At 40.3% G+C, this 26,210-nt stretch overlaps 1 protein-coding gene across 4 annotated transcripts in view; it reads left to right on the forward strand.

Moving 5' to 3' along the window:
- Positions 1-35: 35 nt before the first annotated feature.
- Positions 36-26,210, forward strand: part of mmp17a (matrix metallopeptidase 17a) — a 79,604-nt gene continuing 53,429 nt past the window's right edge. The window contains exons 1-5 of one of the 4 annotated variants that reach the window (XM_085926801.1): positions 36-54; positions 5,989-6,124; positions 13,476-13,545; positions 20,121-20,282; positions 20,561-20,668. In XM_085926801.1, the coding sequence (XP_085782927.1) occupies positions 20,585-20,668 (84 nt within the window). In that variant the 5' untranslated portion in view covers positions 36-54; positions 5,989-6,124; positions 13,476-13,545; positions 20,121-20,282; positions 20,561-20,584. The other 3 variants (XM_085926802.1, XM_085926803.1, XM_085926805.1) reach the window with 3 other exon arrangements.

The raw sequence follows: 26,210 nt of genomic DNA on the forward strand, positions 1-26,210 counted from the left end.
TCTTTGGGATTTGAAATCCATTTTGGGGTTTTGTCAGTGCACTTACTGGCTCAGGTAGGCAATTAAATGTGCATTTTTCATGCCAAGTGTGAACATGAACTTTGACTCCTCTGAATAGACAAGAGTCCATCTGTTCATTTTAAACAGATCCACTTTGATTTGACATTTTACTCAAAGCGATTTTTTTATTTGAAATCTTGAAAACTATCACTGGTATCCAAAGCCAAATCCTGGTGGCCTTGAATCCCCTTGAGAAACTCTGGTATAACCCTGAATGGGGAGTTAATATTTGAAAATCTCCGAAGCTACCATGAGAAAGGTTTCTAATTTTCTGAAATGTACCAATTCTGTTTATACTAAATCAGTTTAAAAAGCCTTCAGGGGCACAGTAGTGTATTTACCAAGTGCTAATCCCTCGATAATAAATCCTGGAAAAAATCACTTTGCACCCTACTTGTTTGACCATGAGCCATATATGAAATTCCACTTTTTATTTGTAATGAAAGCAATCCCATCGCATCTGCACAAAGCGACTCGGAATGCAATTGTGCCTGACATTTGCAACTTCATTAACTTACACAAGCGTAGCGAGAGATAGCATTGCGTGTGAGTCACCGGAGGCAGAATAGACTGAATTGGCCTTGCAGAAGGAAAGGGACTCTTCAAAGTAGTTACAAGACGGATAAACATTTCATTCACCGTGAAGGACACCACATCCACGCGTGATCATCGAGAGATATTTGTTTAGCGATTAATCCCATCTCAGCAAATGCCAAAGGACCTCTTGAGTTCTATATTAATAAACAACCACAATCCACTCAAATATATCTGCCTTTAATTTGAGCTCCCATGCCAACCAGCCGACCTATCTCACTGTTCAATTATCTCAACACAACTGGCCCAAGAATTTCAGTGAACCTTCCAGTCGAACCAAATACCGCTCCGCAACCGATTCTACCGTAAACCTTAACCAATCCTTCCACACATCCAACAGCTCCAACTAACCCGACAAACCTTCCTCATTACTCGCGTATCGGCCAAAACCGAAAAACATTTAAGTCTACAACCGTACAAACCCAAAGCCATCCATAATTTTTGGACTGTTAATCCATGATCATCTCACCAAAACGAGCTAACATTCATCTTTGTCCCCAAGACTTTGAATTGAAGTACTCTGTCATTGTCTGTGCTCCATCGTGTTTCTTCACGATATGAAGGTTGTTCGCATTTTTTTTTTTCTTCAACCAATAGGTGCTTTCTATACCAAGGAAACACACTTCATGGTTGAATCAGTTGATGCATATTATTAGCATTCTTTATACTCTTAAACATGACTTCACTTTATCATATTGTTTTTTTTGGCAATGCAGGGACCAAATCTGAGCTATGTCCAATGATCAGTGGTGTCTTGTTTGTTGAGAAAATTGTCAAAAAGGAAATCAATAGAAAATATACTAAAAAAAACCAACAACTTTCAATACAGTTTTAATCGTCTCAGCAACATGACAGCCTCTTGGGTCATACAAAGCTTTTATTTAGAAGGAAGACTGAAAATAGACAGCAAAATACAATGTGTGCCAAGTCTTTATTCTTATCTTTGGAGTGCTTTCATCACTGGATTGTAAAGTGTTTATTACCCTAAATTGACTTTGTGTCTTAAATCCTTAGATCTAATCTTAGCTCCATTTGGGACGTACAGTTAGCAGCTATTGTCAAACGTGTCAAGTTCTTTACAGCTTCACTTGTCTGACAAGTTGGTCGGCTAGAACTGTCCCCAAGCCGGGAGTCATTTTCAAAGCTTTTGCCGCTGTCTTCAAATAATGATGTGCAAAAGTCGTTTGAGTTCGTGTGGATTGTTTAGCATCAAAGGAAGTTTTATAATATCGTGACAAGCCTATACACAGAAAAATCCGACAAGCTTAAGTACAGACAACGGGGTGCATGTGAATTTGTGTCGAGCTTAACAGTCCTCGTTTTATTTCTTTTTAGCAAGTTCAATGTCTTGTTGAGCTCCAACAGCAGGTGATCTTTATTAAAACACCAAGCACCAACTCATGTTTGACCTTTTCAAAACAACCCGCCGAAGATTGCAGCTCAATAGTTTGACACTTGAAGATACCTCATCCTTGAAATTGTTGGCTTCCAAGATCCAAAATGAATGTTCGATCCGTCGAGAGGGGATGGGGGGATTTCGCCCTATTTCTACAGCTTTTATTTGTAAAATCAATTGTATCCCGAGGTGAATGTGTATTGAGAGCATGTTTGTTTTAAAAACAAAAAGATTTTTTCCATGTTTAGCCAAAGTTGGAATTGTATTTTTTATTCTGTGTCTACTCTAGATAAATCAGATGAATTTTTTTTCAACCATGATTTAAATCAAACATTGTCATCATCGTTGGCCTTGGCAGTAATAACGACACTTATGGATCCCCGATGACACGGTTGTCCTCAGGTCCCTTTGCTGAGCTGCTCCATATCCTGGCTGGTATTAGTCTTATAAAAGTGGTTGCACCCAAGGCATTGTGCGAGGTAATCGAGAAGACAGAATGAGACTTTTTGAGATCCGTCTTGAAAAGGACTGAGGTGGGCAACAGCTTTTATTTTGGCCAAATATCCATTGAAATGGATTTGACAGACGCTTCTTTGTAGCCACCCTAAGGCATTTGAGGCTCTTCGAAAGTTAACCCTCTTTATTATATTCTGCTGATATTTATTAACGTTACCACATTGATTACAATGTATGTTGCTATGTATATCTATAAAATCTATAATTTATTGAGACGGCATCTACCAAAATACAAGGCAGTCTTAGAAATATATTCTCGTAACATTTTGCCGTGGAGCTAGCACCTGAGGCTATCCTAGATCAATATTTACAGGCCGTTCTGTTTCTTATACTCCAAAGATGGAGCGAGCTCTGCGATCCAATTCATGGTCACTATCCAGGTGTCGGCCGGTGGAGCATGTTGTGACTCAGCAAGGATTTCATACCCCCCCAAAAAAAACAACGTAGAGGAAATGATTGCTATCCTCGCCTCCCGCAGAGCTTTTCATTCCCCCAAAGCTACTTGTGGATAACGGACATAGGAACTGGCAGCTTTGCTTACCCTAAAACATGAAGCAATCCTCTTCACTGCCGGTCACTTTCAGTTGCCCCAAAGTGAGATCTTTACTTCCAACAGGGAGATCACGGCCCGTTACTTCTTGAGGTGTGGATTAACCATGCGGGTGTCCTTAAATGCTGCAGCAAATTCTTTTTTACGTGTTGGAAACTTTAGGTCGCCTGCTGATTTGATCATGTTGGATTCACCAAAAGGCGGCTTGAATTTTAACGGGGCTTAAAACTAGACTCAAAACTTTTTGGAGAAGTTAGCATGAGATACACCTGCACTTCAAAAAAAATGTAAATGTGTAAAAATTAGTTAAAACTTTCTTGGGCAATAAAAACAAGTTTTCTATTCAGGTTCTGTCAAGCTCTTGTGAATGAAGCACTCTGTCTTATCGTGCTCTGTTGCTCCTCTGACTTTTGTCTCCTTTTTCTATTAGTTGCCGCCCCCGCTCCCCTTTTTCTGATTATTTGTTTCTGTGTGGAACTTTGACTTTCCCGTACCGTCGCATCATTCACTCCCTTACTCTGGCTCTTTTTGTATTCCAACAGCAGACACATTCCAATCCATCTCGCTGTGATTTATTGCTGCAGCGCTTTCTTTATCTTAGTTTCTTGTTACAGTCTCAGCCCGATACCAACCCGCTGTGAATTTCTTTGTTGTCATTCGTCTTATCGTCTTCTTCTCTCCCTCTTTCCGAGATGGACAATGTGGGAGAATACAGAAACAACACTTGGGCTTTTGCCAAGGTGCAAACACGACAACAAGATGCACAACGACGCCAATGTTATGGTTTGAAGCCTCGCGTCCATCCTCTGTCCTGCTGCTGTCTGATTCAGTCTCTTTGCTTCTTCCCCCCCCTGATCTCCACTCTGGGAAGGACATCCATTGTTTGCCGACAGCGTCAAATTCTTCATATCCATCCCCTTAGGCTCTAAACTCCGGAACAGGGCTCTCCAAACAAAAGCCTCTGGAATAACTGTGACATTGGAAAAGAAACAGGCAGCTCCACTGTAATTGGTAAAGCCTCTAATGAGCGAGACTGAATGGCCGACCACGGGGCCGAAAGCCTGGTCGCTCGCTATTGTCTCGCTCCTCTGGAGGCTTTGGATGGGACCAGACTGGCATCGTCGATGCGTGTCCGCTAACGTCATTTGTAAGCAAAACCTCGGTTCGCTATGAGAATTAAATGGAAAAAAATGACAAACAAAAAACAAGTCAGAGGTAAAGCAAATGTCAGCACAGAAGCTTCGCATTGTATTGCCATTCAAGAAGGAAATAGCCGCATTTGTGTTTCATTCAAACAGGCGGCTATTACCTTTCTGTTTGGTTCTCGGAATAGCTGGTATATTTGTATTTTTCAACTATTTCAGACCATCCTCGATTTTGCTGAAGACGATTGAATGTCCAATCCTCTTCAATCCTGCTTTTTATGCCTACAGAAGCAATGGCTGTAGCTTCTTCATATTATAATCTACATCTTTGAGCTCTCTCAAAATATTGATTTAAATGACAAAAAAAAAAAAGTTATATAAACATGCGAGGTGAGTATCTAACACGTATTTAATTTTCTCTTATAACACAAACAGTCAGACGGTGGAGGACATTCCAATGAGAATAAAAAGGTAGGAAATAAAAAGCATTGCCAGAGATCATTTTAAAAACATCTTTCGAGGTGCTGGAGATTGAAAAATTCTTCACGTCATCTAGAGGACCTAAAGTGATAATAATGTCTGCAGTCAAAATATCGTTGTCATAGCTCCTCAGAGTGAAGGGGCGGGGGGATTATCAGCAGCCCGCAGCAAAAGCGGCGTTTTTTTTACGAGCAGCACCGCTGAGACTTGACCCGTCATGGTGGCGCTTAATTAGAGCGCCAGACCAAAAAGAAGTGTCTCATGTTCCTTGTTAAACATGCCCAAGGCCTTAGAAACAACACGTCTGAGGTTGGACGGGTCCCCGTCTGGTGTTGAAGTTTCCCGATGAAATGTCTGCATAATGTATTAAGTCAAAAACTTAGGTCATGTCTGCATTCTCGTAAAGCTTAACAAAAAGAATCGATAAGTGGAATTGTCTGGCGAGTAAACAAACGATTCCTGGAAATCCAATTACCGGCAACCGATACTTAAAACCAATTGCGATTCCCCATCCTTTGTTGTCATGGTAATAAAAACGTCTTTATTCGGCTTGGGTTCCAGACAAGGTTAGCGGTTGCTCATAAAATATTCATGAGGAGAGGACCGCCCCCTTTAAACAAGTTTGTCGTAAAAGTGGCTGTTATTTATTAATTTTTTTAGATCACTTGTCCTGAAACCAGTAGGTTTGAATTCCAATTTTTATTTTTTGCTCAGCTACATTCTTCCCCTCAAATTTAGCACATTTCCATCAACGTGCCGAGAAGAGAGAATCAACTGGCCAAATATATGCATGGCGATGTTAATATTTCACTTTTATCTGCATTTAGACGGCATAAGAGTTTGAAGCTGAATCATAAATCATACATGGAGTCATTTATTATTTAAATCGCACTTCTCGATTGTAACCTCGTGGTCCATAAGACTAATATTTTGGATAATGAGTCACACTTCTATGAGCTTGACTGAACCAGTGCAGTCTTTCTATTTGCAGTGTTTGACCAGGATGATGGAGTGCCTGGTGCGTTCAGGTGAATGTGCCAGACACGAGCAAATCATTTGGAAAAAACAGACTGGGGTTGAATTGTGTTGCATCTCATGAAGGATGTGAATTTCCCCCCCCCCCCCTTCTTGACAAAATTGAATTACAACTCACTTTTCTGCTGACTTGACAAGTCAACATCATAAATACTCGCCTGAGATTTGTTTGGATTATTTTTTTTATTCAACTTTCTTTGCATTCCCAACAGAAGATACTACTGGAACCTTTTGGATGGTCATGGAGCTTAAAAATTCCAAGCACAATCTCCCACTGACACCTGTGATGACTATTCCACACACTCGGTCATCTCTGTGGAATATTGATCCAAGTTGTCTCCAGCTCAGGTATGAAGTTTCACCACGGTCATCATTTTGTACCAAAAGTTCTGATCCGCGACAATGTGATGTAAAATCCGAAATAATATCCTTTTACCACCGGCAAATTGCTCCAGCTGTGCTTTCCATTGCCGCCTCTTCAAACACGCACACTCCAAATGTGAACCTCATCACAGGGACGATTGCTTCCATTTAACCCGACTCCAGAATTGGCTGCGCTTGCTGGCAGGCAAAAGTTCGTCATCATTTTCACTTTTAAAAACAAATCCAATCAAATGATGATGAACACATTACAAATGTTGCATTCAAGGTGAATTGGTTATTTTATTCCAACGTAGATCTTTTTCATGGTCGGTTTTGAGAACCCCCCCTTTGAATCAATCGTCCGTGAGGAGTCGCCCAATCTTTTACGCCGATTCGTGTCTGGGTTTAACCCTAATTGAGGATGCACACGGTTGCCTAGGTTACCCCCCCCCTTTCTATTACTCACTTAAGCAGCTCCCACCGAGCTGGAAATGATGCCGCTTACTCCCCCGGTGCCCTGGAGTCATCTTTTAAAAGATCACTTTAGCGGGAATAACCCTCAATGACTTCTTCATTGATCAGCGTAGGAGTGGACAGATCGATGCGTTTTAGAAAATGAATAGCTGCTTGTTGTGTTTACTGCTGAGGTCAAATGAAATGGGCACACTTATTAATGATAGTGCACTTACTCACCGCCGAGCGTTCCCGAATTGTACCTTGGGTCAGTAGGCCAAGCTTTTTTATTCGGGCTTGAGCATAAGGCCAGGGCGCGGAATAGCTGATGAATGAATCGCCTCACCAATTCTTGGAAACGTGTGTATTCGAGAAAGTATTTTAGGTGTTCTGAAATGAAACTCACCTGGAAACAGACCAGCTGTTCCATTCCCATTGGCCAAAAGGTTAATCATCAAGTAATGCCTAAAACATGAAGACCCCCACTAAGAATTCAAAGTGAATTAATGTGTGATTACATAAAAAGCAGCAGTAAGTGATTTGCACTTTTTTTTTTTTTCTTGCAGCTGGAAGTCAAACTAGTGCACAGCATGTACAAACAGATTTAATCAAGACTAGATTAGCACCAAAAGTGGGCACTCCCTGTTGCAGCTCCTATCGGCAAAAATTCACCACGTTTTCAAAAAGAGTCGCAATCAGCAGCTCGAGTGTTTGTAGTCAAAGTCAAGTAGTTTACAAGCACGCCAACACATCATCGACACGTGCGGCAAATCAAAGAACCCGTCCGGTCTAGCAGGCTGCGACTCATCTGTGGATTAAAAGCTTAAGGGCTGAAAGGTTGTGTGTTTGCGCTTGATAGCATGTTTTTTTTTTTTTGACTACGTGTGCTTCTATCCAAGCGCTTGTGCCAAGCTTGCACTCGTCAGATCTGACTATCACCTCCGTATTTCATTGTCAGAGAGCAGATAAGGGGAAGGCTGCTGGTGCATTTGTTGATGCTCCTTTTCAGCTCGTGTTATTGTAAGTGTGCCACTGCTCCCAAACTGGTGCTATTATTCACAAAAGCATGTGCTGGCAGCATTTTCAAGCTTATTACTTGGCAGTCATTGAGATACTAATTCTATTTTATTTTTTTATTTTTATAGCAGCAGCATGGTGGATTAGTGGTTAGTGTGTCTGACTCGAGTTTTCTTCAGGTAATCGATGTACTCTGACAAATTAGGTCTAGTTTTGGTCAGACTATGAATATATGGTAGTCATCTACGCACCCATGGGGGATTTGGATTTGGATGGATGGATGGATGGATGGATGGATGGATGGATGGATGGATGGATGGATGGATGGATGGATGGATGGATGGATGCATGGATGCATGGATGGATGGATGCATGGAGGGATGGATGCATGGATGGAGGGATGGATGGAGGGATGGAGGGATGATGGATGGAGGGAGGGAGGAATGGAAGGAGGGATGGATAGAGGCAGGAAGGGATGGAGCCTAACAAGTTCACCTCAGGGCTACTTTCAAGGCCCACTGTACTTTCTACTTGTGTCAAGTGTCAAACAACCCATCTTCCATTCAGCAAACTAGTTGCCCCACTGGGTATTCAATCACACTTCACATTCAGGGAATATCATGTCATTGAGTGACTTTCCCTATCTGCCGTCAGGGAGGGTGATTCTGTCTTACCTTTTTGTCTTAGCCAATCACACTCTCAACAGCCCAACAGGGAGTTTGACCCCAATTACCTAAAAATGTCTGCCAGGGGCAGGTGCATTGGGGCATACGAATCGGAAAAGGACATCAAGGAGTTAGAAAGGTCAGCTCAAAGAAAAAAAACCAACTCAATTATGATTTTTTATTTTTTTTTGCTTGTTTCCACTTTGACGATACTCACATCTGGTCACGTGTCCCTTTTAGTCGTGCAATTAAGGAAAAAGCCGTGTCCCATTCCCGAGAGTCACTTCTGGTGCTCCCCGCCTCTTCCAGTTACCCGTTACTACCCTAAAGCGTTACATAATCAAATCAGCCGAGTCATAAATCAAACACTTCCTCCTCCTTTGGGGCGGCTTAGGCAATAGATGAAATAAGGTCTGGCAAGAGGATGTGGATTGCCGACGCTTACGTTTATTATCATGTTTTGGGCAAAGCTTCTTTCTCATGGTAATATGTTTGTGCGCTATGCATGGTCGCCGTTTGGTGCGTGTTCGCCTTTTGACACAACTGCACAGAGGCCAGGCCCATTAACCAGATTAATTCTAGAGATTGGACGGATGTGAAAGCAGAGAGAGAGAGAGAAAGAAAGGATGTGTCAAAGAGAAATAAAATTGCAACCTGACTCAAGTGAAAAACAAATAGTGTTTCCCAAACACCCGCTGGTTTTATTTATCCAGTTATTCGTGACATTCAGTGACATTTCCAAGAAAAATGCTTTCTCGCGGTCATTGTGTTGGTACCGATGGCTATATTGACAAAATAATCACAAATATAGAAAGCTCTCATCCCGAGCTTTCATATGATGTACGACTCGTTGTACTTTGTTACAAATTGATTTTTTGCCCGTTTGTTATATTTTCTTCCGAGGGCCACCCACAGAAAAATTCGAAACATGATGAAGTCAACCGATCCATTAAGAGGAGGATATTCCCGGCAATCATATCCCCATATATATATATATATATATATATATATATTTATGTTTATTTTTTTTTGTACACATTGTCTGAAGCTCAGCTACTAATGAGAAGAGGCCCTCCGGAAAATGGCTACCATGAATCGATGGACGGTATCTTGCCTTGGTTTGCATTTTTGTGAGATAAAAATGCATCAAAGGGAATACTTACAGGTAGATGACAGAGGAAGATTAAAACGGAAGAGAGAGTGGAAGGATATGGATCTTCTTATGCAGGATAATGGCTCCCCTCTCCTCCATTGCTCACTGAAGGGCACATAAGTGACTGTGGCCAAGCGTGCCGCGCAATCCAGGCGGCTCAGGCAATTTCATGGAGCTCAAGAAGACGATGATAATCCAGTTAAATTGAAAAATGGGAATGTCTCTGGATCGGCGTTCATCCCCTAATTAATCCTTTCATACATTGGTACGCTCGATATTTTACACGATTAGGATCGACTGGAAGTAATACTCGACCGGACGATGCTTCTCAATGGCTTCATGAGATGGATGCTTTTATTTTAAGATCTGTTTGCGTCATCGTGCGCCCCCGTGACGTTTTTTTTTCTCCCTGCGAATAAACGGCGTTATTGTAGGAGCTCTGGTCTTAATGGAACACTGATAAGAAATAGACGTGTAAAATTATGAAGACGTAAAATATATCAGTAGAATAACGGTCGGTGCCTGATATTTTTCAATCGCGTTTGCTTTTAGCCTTGCACGAGCACTCTGGGAGTCGAGCGAATAATAATGGACGTGGTTCAGCATTTTGGAAAATGTGCTTGTATGAGTGCTTGCAGTGAGACACAACGATCAATACCTCTCAAACTAAGGAAAGGTTAGATGAACTTGTCCTCAGAACTCAAAGTAGGCAGAAAATAATGTATTTCTTTTTGTCCACCCTCAGCTTTACAGATATGTATGAATGATGTCAGGACCTCTCAATGTGTAGTGAAGTGTGTATGCATAAAACAAGGTCAGATTTTATTTTGAAGTTTGCAGTGCTGTGGCGCACCGGCGCACCACTTGAAAGCAAATTGTAGGAAATTCTATGAAACCCTACGTCACATTCTTGCTAGCACATAAAGAGAGAAAAAGCAATCATTAGAATCAATGTTCCAGACAGGAAATTATGAATAAATGAATTATCTCATAATTGTTGAACTTCGATACTTCGAAAGTATACTTCCGAGGTCTCGCACAAATCTTAAGAAGGTGATGATCTCATAGAGCAGAATCCTTTTCCTAGTGTGTCCCGACACTCATTTAGCCCTGAAGGGAGGGAAAAAAAGAAGCATTTTGTCGATTTATGAGGAACAACAACTCCCTCAAACAGAAGCTATTGGGAGATTGCAGGTGGATTATGTTACACTAAATCCAAGAGGTGGCATTTTGAAGGTCTGGCCCTTTGGAGGGCTGTGTTTATCTTTCCGATGGCTTCTTGAGGGGCATTGTGTGGGTTGTAGATCTCTTGTCGGAGGATATTTGGAAGCCCTTGAAATGGCATCTACTTCAAATGCCTGAAATATCATTGAAAAAAAGAATATCAACGAAAACGAATCGATAAAACAACTAAATAAACACCTCTTGATATATTTTGTACATATATAAATCCAGAGTTCACATTATCGACACAATTAATGAAAATCACCCATTAATTTGGATTAATCTGCATTTGAGAAAACGTACTAAAACTGGAGACAATGGAGACATTTTGACATTTACTAATAAAACATGAATATTCACGTGCGGTAATGAGCTTCATTCGCGAGTATAAGCAGTCACAGTTGGCGGAGCACCTCTCGACTGCATGGAGATCGGCACAAAGGCAGTAAATAGATTCCTTTGTTGTGGACACTAAATTGTGCATGGCAGCTCAAGTGCAATTTGTTAGGCACTCAGGGACGTTGAGGCATGAGGGGAAGGATTTCCGGCTTCCATGCTAAGATCAACATTCGGGGGAAAAAAATCTCCCAACGCATGAATCATTAAAGCATGGTACACACAAAAATATAATTTCTCATTCCAACCAAAGTCTGCAAGTTATCTGTTGGATTTTAAGATTAGTCTGATGGATTTTCTTGTGGTGTGGCGTGAATTAAGAAAGTTTTTACCCAACCCCATCTTCTTGGAAAATGGCCAATGATAGTAAATAATTATTTTGTATTTTAATAAAAATGCAAATTAAATGAATTCAATACAAATATACCGATATCCAAGATGTTAAATCCACAAACAAAGTCTTTCTAGCTCTGTTCCGCAACAATTATCTGGCCAAATGTATATATTTTTTTTTTTGCTCTTAATTTATTTCCTCCAAGTGGTTACATTCACTGAACACAAACACACAAACAAGCACGATTTATAAGCTTGGACCAAATGGAGACGAGAAAGATTCATTTGTCAGGCCAAATGGATTCAAGGCACGATGGCTGCTCAGAGTTTCTACAGTTTAATGTACAAGTTGATACATACTGTAGCTATGGGCCGCACAGAAACATCACAATACATCGTTGACCTAGTTGACGCGGTCATGTTATGTTAGTGTGTTATGACATTCATCACATTCCAAGATAGGATTCAAAATATTCACTGTTGTGACAGGAATCGTATGTAACCGGTTAAGCCTTTAAATCACATTGATTTGATCTTGACACCCTAAAAAATACACAAGCGCACACAACCATTACGTTTTTTGCGCATTCCGACGATGCATCGGCAAAATCTGATTTGGGTGAATGTCAGGTGTTAAATGTCACACTCTCCTCGCATTAAAGCGGTGAATCTCAACCACTGTGCCGAGACACATCTGCGGGATTAACAGGTGCGCTGTGGGAATTGATGACATTTTACTTCTGAAAAAGGTCGGAAAATTTGAATTGAAAAATTACAAGTAATGCAGTATATCTTTGTTCATCTGCTCATCTGTTCACTTTACGCATTCAGGTAGCACGACTGAGTTATCTGAATCCCATTTTTTTTTTTCCGTGTCCATGTCACGCATATAAAATGAAAACGAGGTCTCCTTCTATCTTCTTTGGCCGCATAAATAGAAAGTGTGGAGTACTTATGCATGACTCCTGAGGTACGCCACTTGAACAATGACCCTGCATCACTCATGTATGCTACTCTTTTGGCAGTTTACTAACTCCCACTTCCTATAGATAGCACACAACTGTTATACAACTCCTAGCATTAGTTTTTCCCCCCAATTTCTAACTTTTCCAAACCAGTCTTTCAAATATGTGTGGAAGTTGGTGGATTTTTCCTCACATCACAAATCCTATGAATGTTTGCTACATTGAGTGGGAGTGTTCCTGACCTCATCTCACTTCACCTCAGCTTGCTATATGACATTTATCCCTTCATGGTCCTAATGATCTCATTGCAATGCCTGTGGCATTGCAAGGTGTTCTACACAGCAAAAGTATTCATAGAGGCAAGATAGTGTTGTGCAACCAACTTGACATTTTTGGTGGGAGGTTGACGTGGAAGCTTTACAGCAAAAAAGAAGGATCATGACGCTCTTCGGCTGATGTGTACGTGCAGTCTACTTGCTAGTGTGTAAACAGAGTCTTTTAAAAATAAAATGATCTTTTTAATGCAAATGTTCCCTCACGATTACCTCATTGTGAATTCTTGGCTGTCTGTCAATTAGTCAGTAATTAATAGATATTCAGGTGGGGGCAACTAAACGCGCATTAGATATGCATGAGCTTTGTTCTCAATTTCACTTGAGCTTCTTTTAATTGAAACTGATGACAATTGTACGTGCTACTGTAAGCAAGGCACAAAAAAAAGTGTTAATTGCTAATAGATTATCGTCATGATTATGTCAGTCTTAAAAGCCAGTGGCTTTTTATATGAAAAGCTAGCGGGGCGTCAATCCATCTATTAGGCAAAGGAACAAAAGTTAATTGTCTTTGAGAAGATATAATAGCTGGAATTTCTATTTTAGTTATCTCGCAATGGCTTTTACTGGAGTTGGGGCACCGCTACAATTGCCCCCAAGACATCGGGGCCACTCATGTAATTTACAACAACAAAAGAAGAAAAATGCTAGGCTAGTGATTAGCATGTCTAATTCGGAAGTTTACATCTTGGTGCCTGAGCATCTGACAGTTCCTTGCTAACATTGCTAAATTGGTGCAGACTCTTTTTCACAACCTATGCCTGATATTTTTTTTTTCCTTCCTGACCCATTTTGAAGGCCTGGATGACATTATGGCCATAACGACGGACCTGTGGGGAATGCCAGAAGAATAAAGGGGCGTGTGAAGGTATGCCAACGAGAGATCAATGCATGTTGTAACATCCTGCTCATGATGGAGGCAATTAAAACATAATGGCATAGGAGTTTATTATACTCCCCCTTGGTTCTTTATAATCACTTCAAAAAAGACATTGACACCTCTTTTTTCGACAATTTGTTACATTTAAGTACTCTCGCACTTCAAAGAAATCAGTCGGATGCAGTGTAGTAGATTGCCCACAACATAATGAAGTCTGGACTTCTTTCTTTTCACCGCCATCAGCACTTACGGAACTGCCGAAGGACGCGTGAAGCCTTTTATGCCACTTGCAAAAGTGTCAAGAGTTTAAAACATTTGACACTGTAACATCATCTCCAAGTAAGTAATTGGTTGTGCCTTATGGGCACTCTTAAAAAAAAGTTCTCCCTCAGGTCTTGTTCTACTTTGCCATCGCTCTCAATTCGACGGGATTTTGCTCAGTTTTATGATAGTGTCACGTTGACTTCATCTTTTCCATTTATCAAAAATGATTTTAGAGTGACACTGTAATATGGCTTTTGCTGTATTATGGCCAGAACAAAAAAAAAAAAAGAGATAAAAAAGGATGAAAGAAATGTACAAGGGGGAATAGATAATGAAATGTGTCACGGGTTAGCTTAGCACTAGCTAGCAGGTCTGACAGAAGACAGATGAATTCAGAACTATACCAAAAATACCAAACATGTTCGGAAAGACAAAAAAATATATAATAATATATAAATACAATATATTTAAAATAAAGTCCCGATTTATCAAGTAGCTGTCAAAATTCCTGCTACCTACTATATCCTAGTTGCGTACTATCATTAAATGTTTGAATCAAATCCAACAAAAAGAGGAATATTATAACTTAAAATATCAACAATATTCTGACTTTATTCCTGAAATAATATATACGTATTTTTAACTTCAATCCCTTAATTTTATTCTTCTCATATTTGTTTTTCTTTTCAACATTCATATGACTTTGGTGCATGCCTCATGACAATCGCGTGCCACGCCACAAGTGAGCTCTGCGGGATGCTTATTAAATGGGATGACTACGTGTTAACCTCGCTGTTTCATTGCTACTAGCTAATATTAAAGCCTTTAATGGGATTCCTTGGGGTGTTTCCATGGCCTAATTCTGTCTGCTTCATACAAAGCGCGGGACTAGCTTTTCGTGCCGGGATCTACGCACCAAGACATTTTGACATATTCTAAACCAGCCTTTAAAAGAACGACTTTTTACACGTGTGCGAAATGGTAATAGACTCACTAAACATTTCTTAATTTTTTTTGTGTAGCTGGGGAAATATCCAATATAAAGACAGCTTCGCAGTATTGTAATAACGCAGTTTTATGGGTCATATTCATTCCACGGAGACCTGTAAGTTCCCATGCCTTTATCCGTTTCTTTCAATTTCCTAATTTCTCTATTGCTAACTGTTATAACGAAGGCAAGCAGCAGAAAGTTAGATCTCTATTCTTCCTCACAGTCCGACGAGAATCCAACTGATCTCTCCTATCTGAAGACAAAATCCTTTTAATCAGAGCTCATTAACTGCACTTTTCTCTCTGCTGCAGCTCACAAATGGAGCGAGTCTGCCTGATTTAAAAAGGAAAAAAAAAAAAGCAGGTGGGATGATGGAGCTCATTGCCGCAGAGTAAAAAGCAGTCACCTGTCGTCCCACTGTGGGAAATTGGAGGAGAATTGAAAATGATTCATCGATGAACGATTGTGACCGCACACCAGCGGTTCCTGTTGAAGCAGAATAGTGTTGATCTAAATCATTGATGACTTTCACTGATATGACCTATGTTAAGGTCGCGCTCATGCCACCGGCTGAGCACGCTTTCCATTAGAGCAGTCTCCAAATGTCTTTTACACTTTTCACCGACACTTACACACACCATGTTCACACATCATCGATGGAACTGGGTGATTTCAGTGTGAAGCTCTCCTAGTATCAAGTATGCCAAAAAATAGCCGGGCAACAACCTCTCACAGTAGGCATGGAAAAATACAAGTATGCGTGTATATTTATTTTAGATATATAATATTTACACATGTATATTTATTTTATATATATATATTTATATATATATTTACACATATATGTGTGTGGGGGTAGTAATTAGTTTCAGCACTTGTTGCTAGGTGGAATTCATGACGTCACAATCATTTGTGCCATGTAGTGCTACGGCATTACAGGAGATAATTTTGCCGTTGAATCACTATCCTGCCAAAAAAAAAAAAAAAAAAATCCAGTATCTTTTCTCACCACAGCACCATCTGCTTTATCTGTATCTGCCCATTAAGGCTTAATACCCATTGGTGATTGCAGGGCTTCCATTCGTGAAGCAACCACAGTACATTTCCATTTATGCTCACAGAAAGCATACAACTGATGTACTTTTTTTTTTTTTTTCTTCAAAGTATCATTTTGAAACCAAGTGCACTCAGTCGAGAAAGCAGAGAAAGAAAGATGTTTGTGGAGGTTTAAAACGCTGGAGACAAGCATCGCTTCTCTTTGTACTGGGCCGCGCTTTACCGAACAGACCATTGTGGACGTCGACATCAATTTCATCTCAAATTCAATTCCCTCCCTTTTAGTATTTCAAATAGAAAAACAACAAAGACCATTTCAACAGTTTCCGTCACAGAGAGTGAACAGTGAAGAAAAGAATAGCATTCATCTTTTACGTATATTTGTTTAATCATTTAGATACAGGCAGCTATTACTCTTTGCAATTTCGCTGCCATCGAGCAGAAAGAACCTTCGGGAACACGAGCAACGGGTCTTTTTTTTTTTGTTTTTTCTGTCGTCATTATTTCAGAAGTCAGGACAAATTGTTCAGGACTGAGCCAGCTTTTATGAGCAAATGAGTGTCTTACAACTGCTGCTCTTGTTGTGGCCAAAGAACAAAATCCCCCAACTGTCATACTCTGGTTAAATTAAATACAAGAACTGTAAAGCATATGCTAAGTATCATGAAATGTGCAATGGTGAGAAATTAATTTATTCTCTAGCTGTATATTTGATTTGAGTATTTTCAATGTGTTTGTTTTCCTATGTAAATGTACTATTTGTTATGCAAATGTCTGGCAACAGATGGTCTTGCTGTTTGTTGTTACAGAAATATATTGAAGTGGTCTGTTTTAAAAAATGAAATAAACACCAAAACATAATGAACCCGCCGTGACATTCAATGCGTCGCGATTTGAAATTCTGTCGCACTCTGACCCAACAAATTGCTCCAACACAATTCATTATTTTTCATGAGAATAATCTAAAGAGCATTTTCTAAATGTGACACAAATCCAAAACAGACTTCCATTCTTTTATTTTTGAATAGATACTTACGAAAGCTGGCAGGACTAATCGTTGATTCTGACAGATTTACACAATGCCTAATGGAAAATATACGAGAATGGCCCGGTTGTTGCTATCATTTTTTTCCTTTTCAAACCCTTGCAAAATTCACTCTGCCTTGCAACAATTTCGAAAAACTAATTCCATTAAGTATGAGTTAAACAGGGGGCAGATTTTCCATCAGCGTTTCAATGTGAAGCAACTATTGCTGTCCACTTGAAGCTTGTTACATCAGTCGAATGACTTTAATACATACACAACACATTAATATGCGCTACCCTGGATATATTTTAATTTTCAATAACAAAGCTGCCGTGGAACACGAGTGCACTTTGGAGCGTCTTTTCAAATGGTTGGTAATGGAATGAGAAGTGCCTGTGCACAGCACTCCAATGTGGTGCTTTTTTCAACCTGCATATTTCATCCTCTTTGTCTGAAGGGGGGGGGGGGGGGGGGGGGGCTTCATGCCAGCAGTAGCAGCCACTGGCAGCGCTAGAAAGGGCAGCGGAGGGGCAATGCCTCCCCCCCATCACCACCACCACCCCTGAAGCATACCAGGTGCCAGGCCAGATAATTGACTTATTTTCCCTGAGATATGCTTGCCCCCACCCTACAATCCCCCCCCAAGGAAAACATCCTAGCTCCGCCAGTGGTAGAAGCCAACAAAACAACATTTGCACACGTTCTCGTGTCAGCTAAATTAAAACCTTCTCAAGATTACAGCAAATGGATTTGCATTTTTTCAAAACTGACCCATGACTGGTCTTTTTAATTTCTCTTGGGATGAACACATTTTTTTATTTATTTTTCCCCACACTACCCTGTTCCCCTTCATGGAAGAAAGAAGAAATATTTTCTTTTTAAAACCCCAGTAGACTTTCCTGTAAATGAAAATGCTGTACTGGGATGGAATTTTCCTCGCAATATTTTTACTGACTAGCTGGAGATGTAAATACTCGAAAGCTGGCTCACAAATATCGATTAGATGATCGCAGCTTGCTGTCTTGGTCCATGTTGAGTAAACAACACAGCATGAAAGCAATAAGAACACTCGTGCACCATTTTGATGTGTGAGGTCTTTCAAAAAGATGTTCAAGTCTTTTGTGTGCCATCACCCAAGCTCATTCATTAAACACCAAAGCTGTTTCTTAGGAGATAATTTGCTCATTCCGACTAAGACTATTATCAAAGTTAACGTTGTCTGCTGATGTGTTGTTAAAACCTTTCATCTTTCAAACACTCGGCATCTCTTTGAGTCAAGCGTAACGTCTCACAACCAAACATTTAATTCCTTTTGGAGCACAGTTGCCGAAGTGATTTGATTCATTTGCATTCTGTACGGGATAACATTTAAAAAAAAAATCAAAATATCTTGCATCTTTAGCTAAGCGAGCTAGCTAACTATCTCCTCACGCACTGAATGAAGCAAAAAAAAAAACCTTCCACTGTGTTTGATTGTCTGGCCTGGATGTCAGGTCTTGGTTGGTTGCTCACATAGCTTGTTGAAGGTCAGCATGTTGGTCTTTGGCAGTGCTCCTCCTCCACCTCCTTACACAAAGAAGTCGAAATTTGTCTCGCTGTTGGGTTGTTGCCCTTCCCCTTCTCCTGATGTACTGGCCTGTCTCCTGCTATTTCTTCCACACTCTTGAAAATGTGCAAAGAGATACTGTTACCCTTCTGGCCATGGCACTTATGGAGGTGCTAACCAGGAGTGACTGTACAAGTTCAGGAATGTTTGCAGGTTGCAGATATCACTTCTTCAGGACAATAGAATACTAGTCAGAAATCAACCAGAACGATTCTGTGGATTCTTCATTTGATCAGATGACATGTTCTAAAGCAGCCAGTTAATTGTCTCGAATCAAATTCCGTTTAGAGTCTTGTCTTTCTGCCACCACCCTGGAGCACACACAATAATAACCAGCCATGAATTCTTATCTCAAGGTTTTCGGAGATGGTATTGCCGGAAGGTGGATAATCATCCCATTGAGGGCTTCAACTTCATTCTTCCACTTGGGTGACTTTGTCATTAAGCTCCCTCAATGGCTTTACTTTCAAATAAGAAAATGAAATGCAGATACTTCTAACAATAGCTTTTTAATTGACTCTAAAGTTAATTCCGCTTATTTTAACTGATACACGAGATCACGCTTGTTTATGAGACACGGACAACAAAACTCCCCAAACGACCGGTGAAGCTTTCGAGTCGAATAAACTCAATTACCAATGAAAAGCTCAATTCTGCTCCAGCAACATAATAGAAATTTATATGTTAATTCCTCTATAATTCTGCAACAAACAGCATTATTATCCGTGCTTTGGGAAATAAAAAGCAGTAGAATCAGATATAGTGAAAATCCTAACACCATTATATTGCTTCACATTATCAGGGCAGCCAGTTAGTAATGCTTTCTTTGAAGACTTGTTATGATCTAATTCTTTTTTTTTTTGGGGGGGGGGGGGGACTAATGACAGCCTAAACTGAAGCATGCCCTCAATTTTTCAACTCTCTCACAGCTGTTTAAACCAAGCCCACATGATTCTATGGTAGCCAACAGGAAGATAAAGAAACGCACTTCAGAGTAAAAGCTCCTGATTGAAGCCAATGATTTGGTTGCAGATGATTTGTTGCCTTTTGTTCAAATGAACCATGATTATTAATTTTTAGGGGGAGGGGGGGGTATTTAGCTGCTTGGTCATGCAAGACTAGATCAAATGGCTTCTTATGCTGGATCGTTTTTCTGTGCAACAGGGCAATTTATGGATTGTAACATTTCGTAGAAATGCAGTCGGACAGAAAAGGTTTACGACATGATTACTCGATGATATGGGAGACTCTTAGATGCAGATGGGGAAAAAAATAATTGTAATTAGTCTACATTTGACGTTCTATCACCTTTCCCGAGAAATTTAAGTGATTTTATATTCAAACGTCTTTAACAACTTTGCAGAATATTGAATGACTGAGCCCAGTCCAAAAATATTTACACCACATGGGCATCTCCAGGCTTCTGTAAAAAAAAAAAAAGCCCCACAATCAAACCCTCAAGCTCATAGTCAGGTAAATGTGTTTAAATTTAGCAGATAAGCTTACCAGGTATGGCAGCGTCCACAAAAGAGTGTCATGCTTTTATTTTGATGGTCTCTCCCAGAAGTAGGCTGCGTTGCCACTAACCATCCGTATGCTTATCTGTGTGTCCTGTGCAGCTGCTTACTTACTTGGAGCAGAGCTGCCTGGAGCCACTCCGGTCATGAGGGGAGCACTACTGCACGTCGCTTGCTGGATCTTTATCCGAACCGGAATATTCCTTTAGTCTTTGCATCATTAGTTGGCGCTTTGAAAAGCTCCGAGTCGGACTGCACAAACAGGTGCGGTGCGTCTCACCTGTTCAATATTTTCAATGTGTTCTATAATGAGGTTGAATGTTTTTGCACATTTTACACTTTAACTGCAGGACTTTTTTTTTTTGTATTTTTTCATTTTTTCATTTTTTTTTTCACTTTTTATTTTTTTTCATTTTTTTTTCATTTTTTCATTTTTTTTTTTTTTTCATCTCACTGGATGCTGCTTCCCGGGTTGTCGCGCGAGCCCTGCTGTACCAGCCGGCTTCTAAGGGCGTGAATTTCTTGCTCTGGCTTTTCCCAAGTGGACGAGGAATATATGCGCAGAGATGCTGCTTCTGCTACCCATTCTGTGGATGCTGCCGCTGAGCGGAGCGGCTCCCCCGCAAACCGAGAGGGAGGACACAGGGGTGGTAAGTTACTACAGATGACTTTTTTTTTTTTTTTTTTCTGCACCAACAACCTGCCAGCATCCTTATTGAATTCATCAACAAAATATCTGTGAATGTTATTATGCCCATTGCAGCCAAATGAACGTGCTATAGGAAAAAAAAAAAAGAAAAAATGTTTGGGGAGCCTCTTCCAGGTCTTTTTTGAAGGAATCAGAAATAATCATCCATCCATCCATCATGGATCAAACTTTAGTCAAGAGATAGTTTGAACCTAGGATTGGTCGCCGGTCAATCACAGGGCACATATAGACAACCGTTCACTCTCACATTCACATCTATTGACAGTCAGTCGATTTAATGAACCTAACGTGCATGTAGAAGGAAGTCAGAGATTCAAACCCAGAACCTCTGAACTGCGAGGCAGAGAAACACTCATCCATGACAAATAAATGAAAAGGGATTTGTTCATCTTTCTCGACAGCATCCGTTGTCGATAATAAGAGGAGCTCACTGTCACGGACGTCAGCCCACCAAGCAGGAGAGATTATGACATCAAGGCTTTTCTCACTCATGCAAATTGCAACGAGAACTTCCCGTTTGACTGCTTGTGAAGCTAAGCGTCAAGCGGGTGACTTATCCGCTGTTAGAAAACGTATTAATTGTTCTTTAAATCCGCAAATACTGACATAAGCATCATGCAGGTGCTCACAGTCAAAAACGTGGAGGATTTGAACTTCGACGCAGCACAATCTACGCTGCTAGTCTTTCAGTTTTGGGATTCCAGCCAAGCCCTACTTATGTTTTTCCTGTAGTTTTGATGGATTTTCTGTTGGTTCTCTCCACCTTTGGAAAAGGCATTCAATTGTTAATTGGTGCGAATTTGAGAATTAATTCTTTGTGTCTGCCTCATTAGCGTAGCTGGTTAGCTTGAGGCAATCACATCAGACTATAGTGTAGAACAGAGTCTGTTAACTATTTTTATCTGTCTGAATTGGTTGCACTAGATCATTTAACAAAACCCTCTTCTGCATGGAAATTAGAAAATAAATATGCTACTGCGGTCTCTGATGGTGTCATGCTTCAATCGCCTGACTTCTGTTCCCAATTAGTGACTGAATGTCTATCTTCACTGTAGATGTGCTCATTAATGACTGGCGAGGGATGTCGACGTCCTTGTGCCTAAAATCAGCTGGCATAGACTCTGGAAAATAAAAGGATGGACCAATTTTATTTGAAAATTGAACTTCCACTGCATTGTTGCTTTCATTTAAAAAATGCACAAGTTTGCTTTGGTTTAATGGCTCCGGCAGCATTTTCAGAACAGACTGTAGCAGTTTTTTCCTTTGAGTATTGAGCTGAACTGAAATGCACCCATTTGGCTCAGACTGGAGTATTGTTTTTTTGTGTGTGTGTGTGTGTCTGTGTGTGTTTAACAGAGGAGCTTTAAGGTTTGGAATAAAAGGTAGAAAGTTGCTTGTAAACTTTTCAAATGATCCCGCTGCTGTTAAATAATCGTTCGTTTTTCAAGTTTCTGACAAAATGTCAAATTGTGACAAAGACGTGGAAATGTAACTTTCATCGGTTGTCCCCGTCATGTGGTTAATGTTTTTTTTTTTCTTCTGTGGGCCGCTTGGAAGATTTAATATTTCATATTTGTCTAAAAACTCACAGAAATGCTTGATGGTATTCTCTGTAGGGCTCAACTTAGTTTGAATGAATATGAATTTTTAAGACTTGTAAAAATTAATCGATTAATCGACACCTGTTCTAATTGAGTCATTGTTTACGGCCATTGAAACTAAACTTTTCCAAATACTCTGTTAGCCTCTCAACAATCATGAAAATTCTAATGCAACATCCAAAACTTAACGATAAAAAACAGATTTCCAGTCAGATTTTGGTTGATTTCCAAATTGTATGACCGCAATATACGAGCCTACATTTTAGTCTGCTATTCATTTCTTTCCCCGGCTTGTGTGCGTTCTCATCTCTCAGCATTCACTTTTAATTCCAATTTCAACTTCATTAGCGATAGTGAACATAATTTAACCGAGACAAATAATCAGTGTGATCAGCTCGGATGTTTCCGAGTTGGTCACGAGGGAGCCGGAGGACATTGCCACACTTTCCCACCGCACCAAATTGATCAGATCAAGTACTTACGATGTACGCACGTGGGCGTCCAAACTGTTCAAGAATATAAAAAGCACTTCATCACAAAATAATGATTCCATCATATGGATCATATCATACGTTTGCACACCCGCGTCATGATCTTGGTGTCCATAACAACCACATGCCGCGCACTCCACAGCTCACATCAAGGATATTATTGCTCTGCTGCTCTCCGCCATGATATACTGTGTAGCTGCAGCGCACCGATGTGCAGTTTCAGCACTTGAGTCATAACACCTAAAACACAATACGCTTTTGCTTTGTGCTCATCGGCTTATTTTCCCCAGGAGGACTCTTTCTTCCCCCCCCCCCCCCCCTCCGCTCTGCTCTCCTACGGAAGTAGATGGTAACTGAAGAAGTTCCCAAAGGATCCGTACACCTGAATGAGCAGCATTCCTGTTGACACGCAAGAATGACACAAGCAGATTGAAGGATGAAATGACGTCATATACCGCTCCCTGTAGAAATTAATCATTAGTTAGATGATCTCCAGACACATTTGTATGGTTTCCCGACAGTTACATTTGAATCCATTTGAGCCATCGATTCATTGAATGAATTGTTTCTTTTTAACGCAATGGTAGAATCTCTGTTTGAATATTAATCAATATGGAGCAGATTTATGCTTCCCAGATGAGTTGTGCTGTAACGGATGTTTGTGCGGATCTAACAGCTCCGAGATGATGTCATGTTGAATAATTTGGTATTTGGATATCCGACTGAAAATTGTATTGAGTAATGAATAGAGTATTTGGATGAAAAAAATATCTATTTTTGCTTGGCTAAAGAAGAATTAAGCTCACGCCAGTCTAGGACTTGCTTAGCGGCTAGCTGCTAATGCTAAGGTCACCGCTAAATTGATTTCAGGACGACGTGTTGTTGACATCGCCGCAAATTTTTAGTTATGTTCGCTAATCCGTCTCTCAGTTTGCCAATGGAATCCTTTCGAACGCCAAGCAAGTTTTAGGTCTTTATCGTCTATGGCACTGTGACATGAGCCGGACGCCTTGCTGGGAAGCTAGCATGCCGTCTGTCACATGGAAGCTTTTCTTCTGAAATCTTACTGTGTGGCTCTTTCTTCAATTATTCTCTGTCATGTTTCAAGCTGGAGAAAAGAAAAAAAAAGAATGACCTTCATCTTGTTTGCCAGAAGTAAGTTCTCTTGAATTCTCTTCACTGAGACATTCTGGTTCCTATGGAAGCTTCTTAATAAAAGACAGGTTGCCTTGTGTAATCAAACCGTTGTCATACCTTTTATTGTCTTAAAAAGAAAATATGAAATCTAACTGTGATCGTGACCCATGTGTCAATATAGACTACTGTTTTATGTTTTTATGCAATATCGTCGTTGGAATTCCAACGTAGTTACGACCATCTTAAAGTATTTACTAAGATACGATCACCTTGACATTAATATCCTTCTATGCTTTATGAGTCTTTCTAATATTCAACAAAGAAAAATAGTGCTGTAAACTCAAGGAAAAGGAAATTGGCTTGGTTTAAATTTGTGCCTCATGGCGCACAGGCGAGAAATGTACAGTCGATCTGACTGTCTACCAGTCAAAATAAAATGATTACTTGCCGGAATACAGATTTTCTTTTCCCGCTTAAGAATCATACCCTACAACTTGGCATTCCAGATGTGTTGTTTGGCAATTGATCGGCTGAAAGTAAAATATCCCGCTTTTAACACCTCAACTGTTTTACTCCATCAGGTGAATCATTTACACTGAAAGACTCTTCAGATTCTGTTAGTATCTCTGATTCATGGCATTTACTTCAAGTCGATACCACTTCGGGCTTTATTTATTTATTTTTTTCCCCGCGCATTTCTCTGCTATTAGTCCTTCATCACTCAGCAAGCAATGCTAGCGCACAAAATCAAAAATCATCACGTAGTTTTGTTTCCAAATGGGAACGAGAGTTTATTTAATTTCTGTACAACTGGCGCTCATCTGCTCCTTCTACCTCCTTCTCCTCACGTAGGAGGCTTTCTTAGACTGGCCCATCATGGTCTGTCTGATTACACCCAAAGGCCCGAGGATAGAAGGAGGCTCAGTGAGAAAATTGGATGCAGTGAAAGTCCAGGAGAAGTACTAAAGGGGGATTGGTGTTACGAAAATAACAAAGGGTCAAGTAAAAAATATGCAAAATGAAGACGGAGAAAAAAATTCCAGCCCAGAAGTGCTGAATAAAAAAAAAAAATGTAATCCGGTGCGTTTTAAACACACGTTTCATTTCATGTTATTCAGTGCAAGTAAAAACTGTAATTTGGCTCGATAGATTTAAATAGAATCGTGTGGAGGCACAAAATAGGAATGGGACACCTGCACTGTAAATCCAGCCTGTGGGTTCAACAAGGTTGTAATGAGGAAGAAAAAAAAAGAATAAGGGTTTCCTTTCAGCTGCATATGATTTCCCAATTCTCTCATTCATTCTTGGCTATTTCATGACTTACGGCAACTGCGACTTGGAAACAAGCTGGCATGCTCTCAGCCTCTCCAAGTAATAACCCCCCCAAATCAAGTCCATGTGGCCTTCCTATTTTAAGTGAGGCCCAGTCATACCCCGAGATCAAGGCTAGCAATGCCATTCAGAGAACCCGATCTTGTAATTACAGCCGTCGCTTGAGGTTTGCCGCCTGCGTATTCACGTCGGAGTCAAATAGTCCAAAAGGCTCACCGAGCGAACTGAATCGACCGCAAAGACAGCCGACCGGGTTCCTCTTGAAGTTTTTGCCTTTGGAGGCACATTGGAGGCACGCTGAGTTCAAATTCAAAGCGTTGTTTGCTTGTTATCTTTAAAAATAAAATTGCATCGTTGCCTGGAGTAACACGCATAGCCTATTCGGTCTCCGACAGGAGTGACGAGAACCCAACGTGCTTCTTTTAACTCAAATAAAAAGACGCACACTTTGAATTTCTTTTTAACACACAGCGTTCGCAGAATGAGAAAACGTAATGCTCTCTGAATGTGAACATGTCTGAAAGCAAGAAAGTAAAATAATTTGCTGAAAATGGGCCAGGGCCTTTTTGTCCGTCCAGTAATTTGGGTTGGCTATATTTGCCTCAAACATGTCCTTGACCACTGAGAGCACGACACAGATTTTGAATCGCTGCTGACGGATTACAAGTAATAACCATGAAAGAATATAATCTGATGTAATCAAGGCATCAAAACCGACATGGAAAAGAGAAAACAAATCAGAGCAACAGAAACCACATAAATGACTTTCCACTCCTAATTGTATCTTGATGTGCTTGTCATATGAATTGGCTAATTAGTTGTTTTTTGTTGTTTCCCCTTTAATTGAGAATAATCTGAAGATTTATTACACACAATGGCCCTGTGTGTTCTACAAGAGCAACTTAATGATCTCGCATCAACA

The sequence above is a fragment of the Syngnathus leptorhynchus genome, chromosome 12, assembly GCF_054491065.1.
Source record: "Syngnathus leptorhynchus isolate UIUO chromosome 12, UIUO_Slep, whole genome shotgun sequence".
Classification (NCBI taxonomy): domain Eukaryota; kingdom Metazoa; phylum Chordata; class Actinopteri; order Syngnathiformes; family Syngnathidae; genus Syngnathus; species Syngnathus leptorhynchus.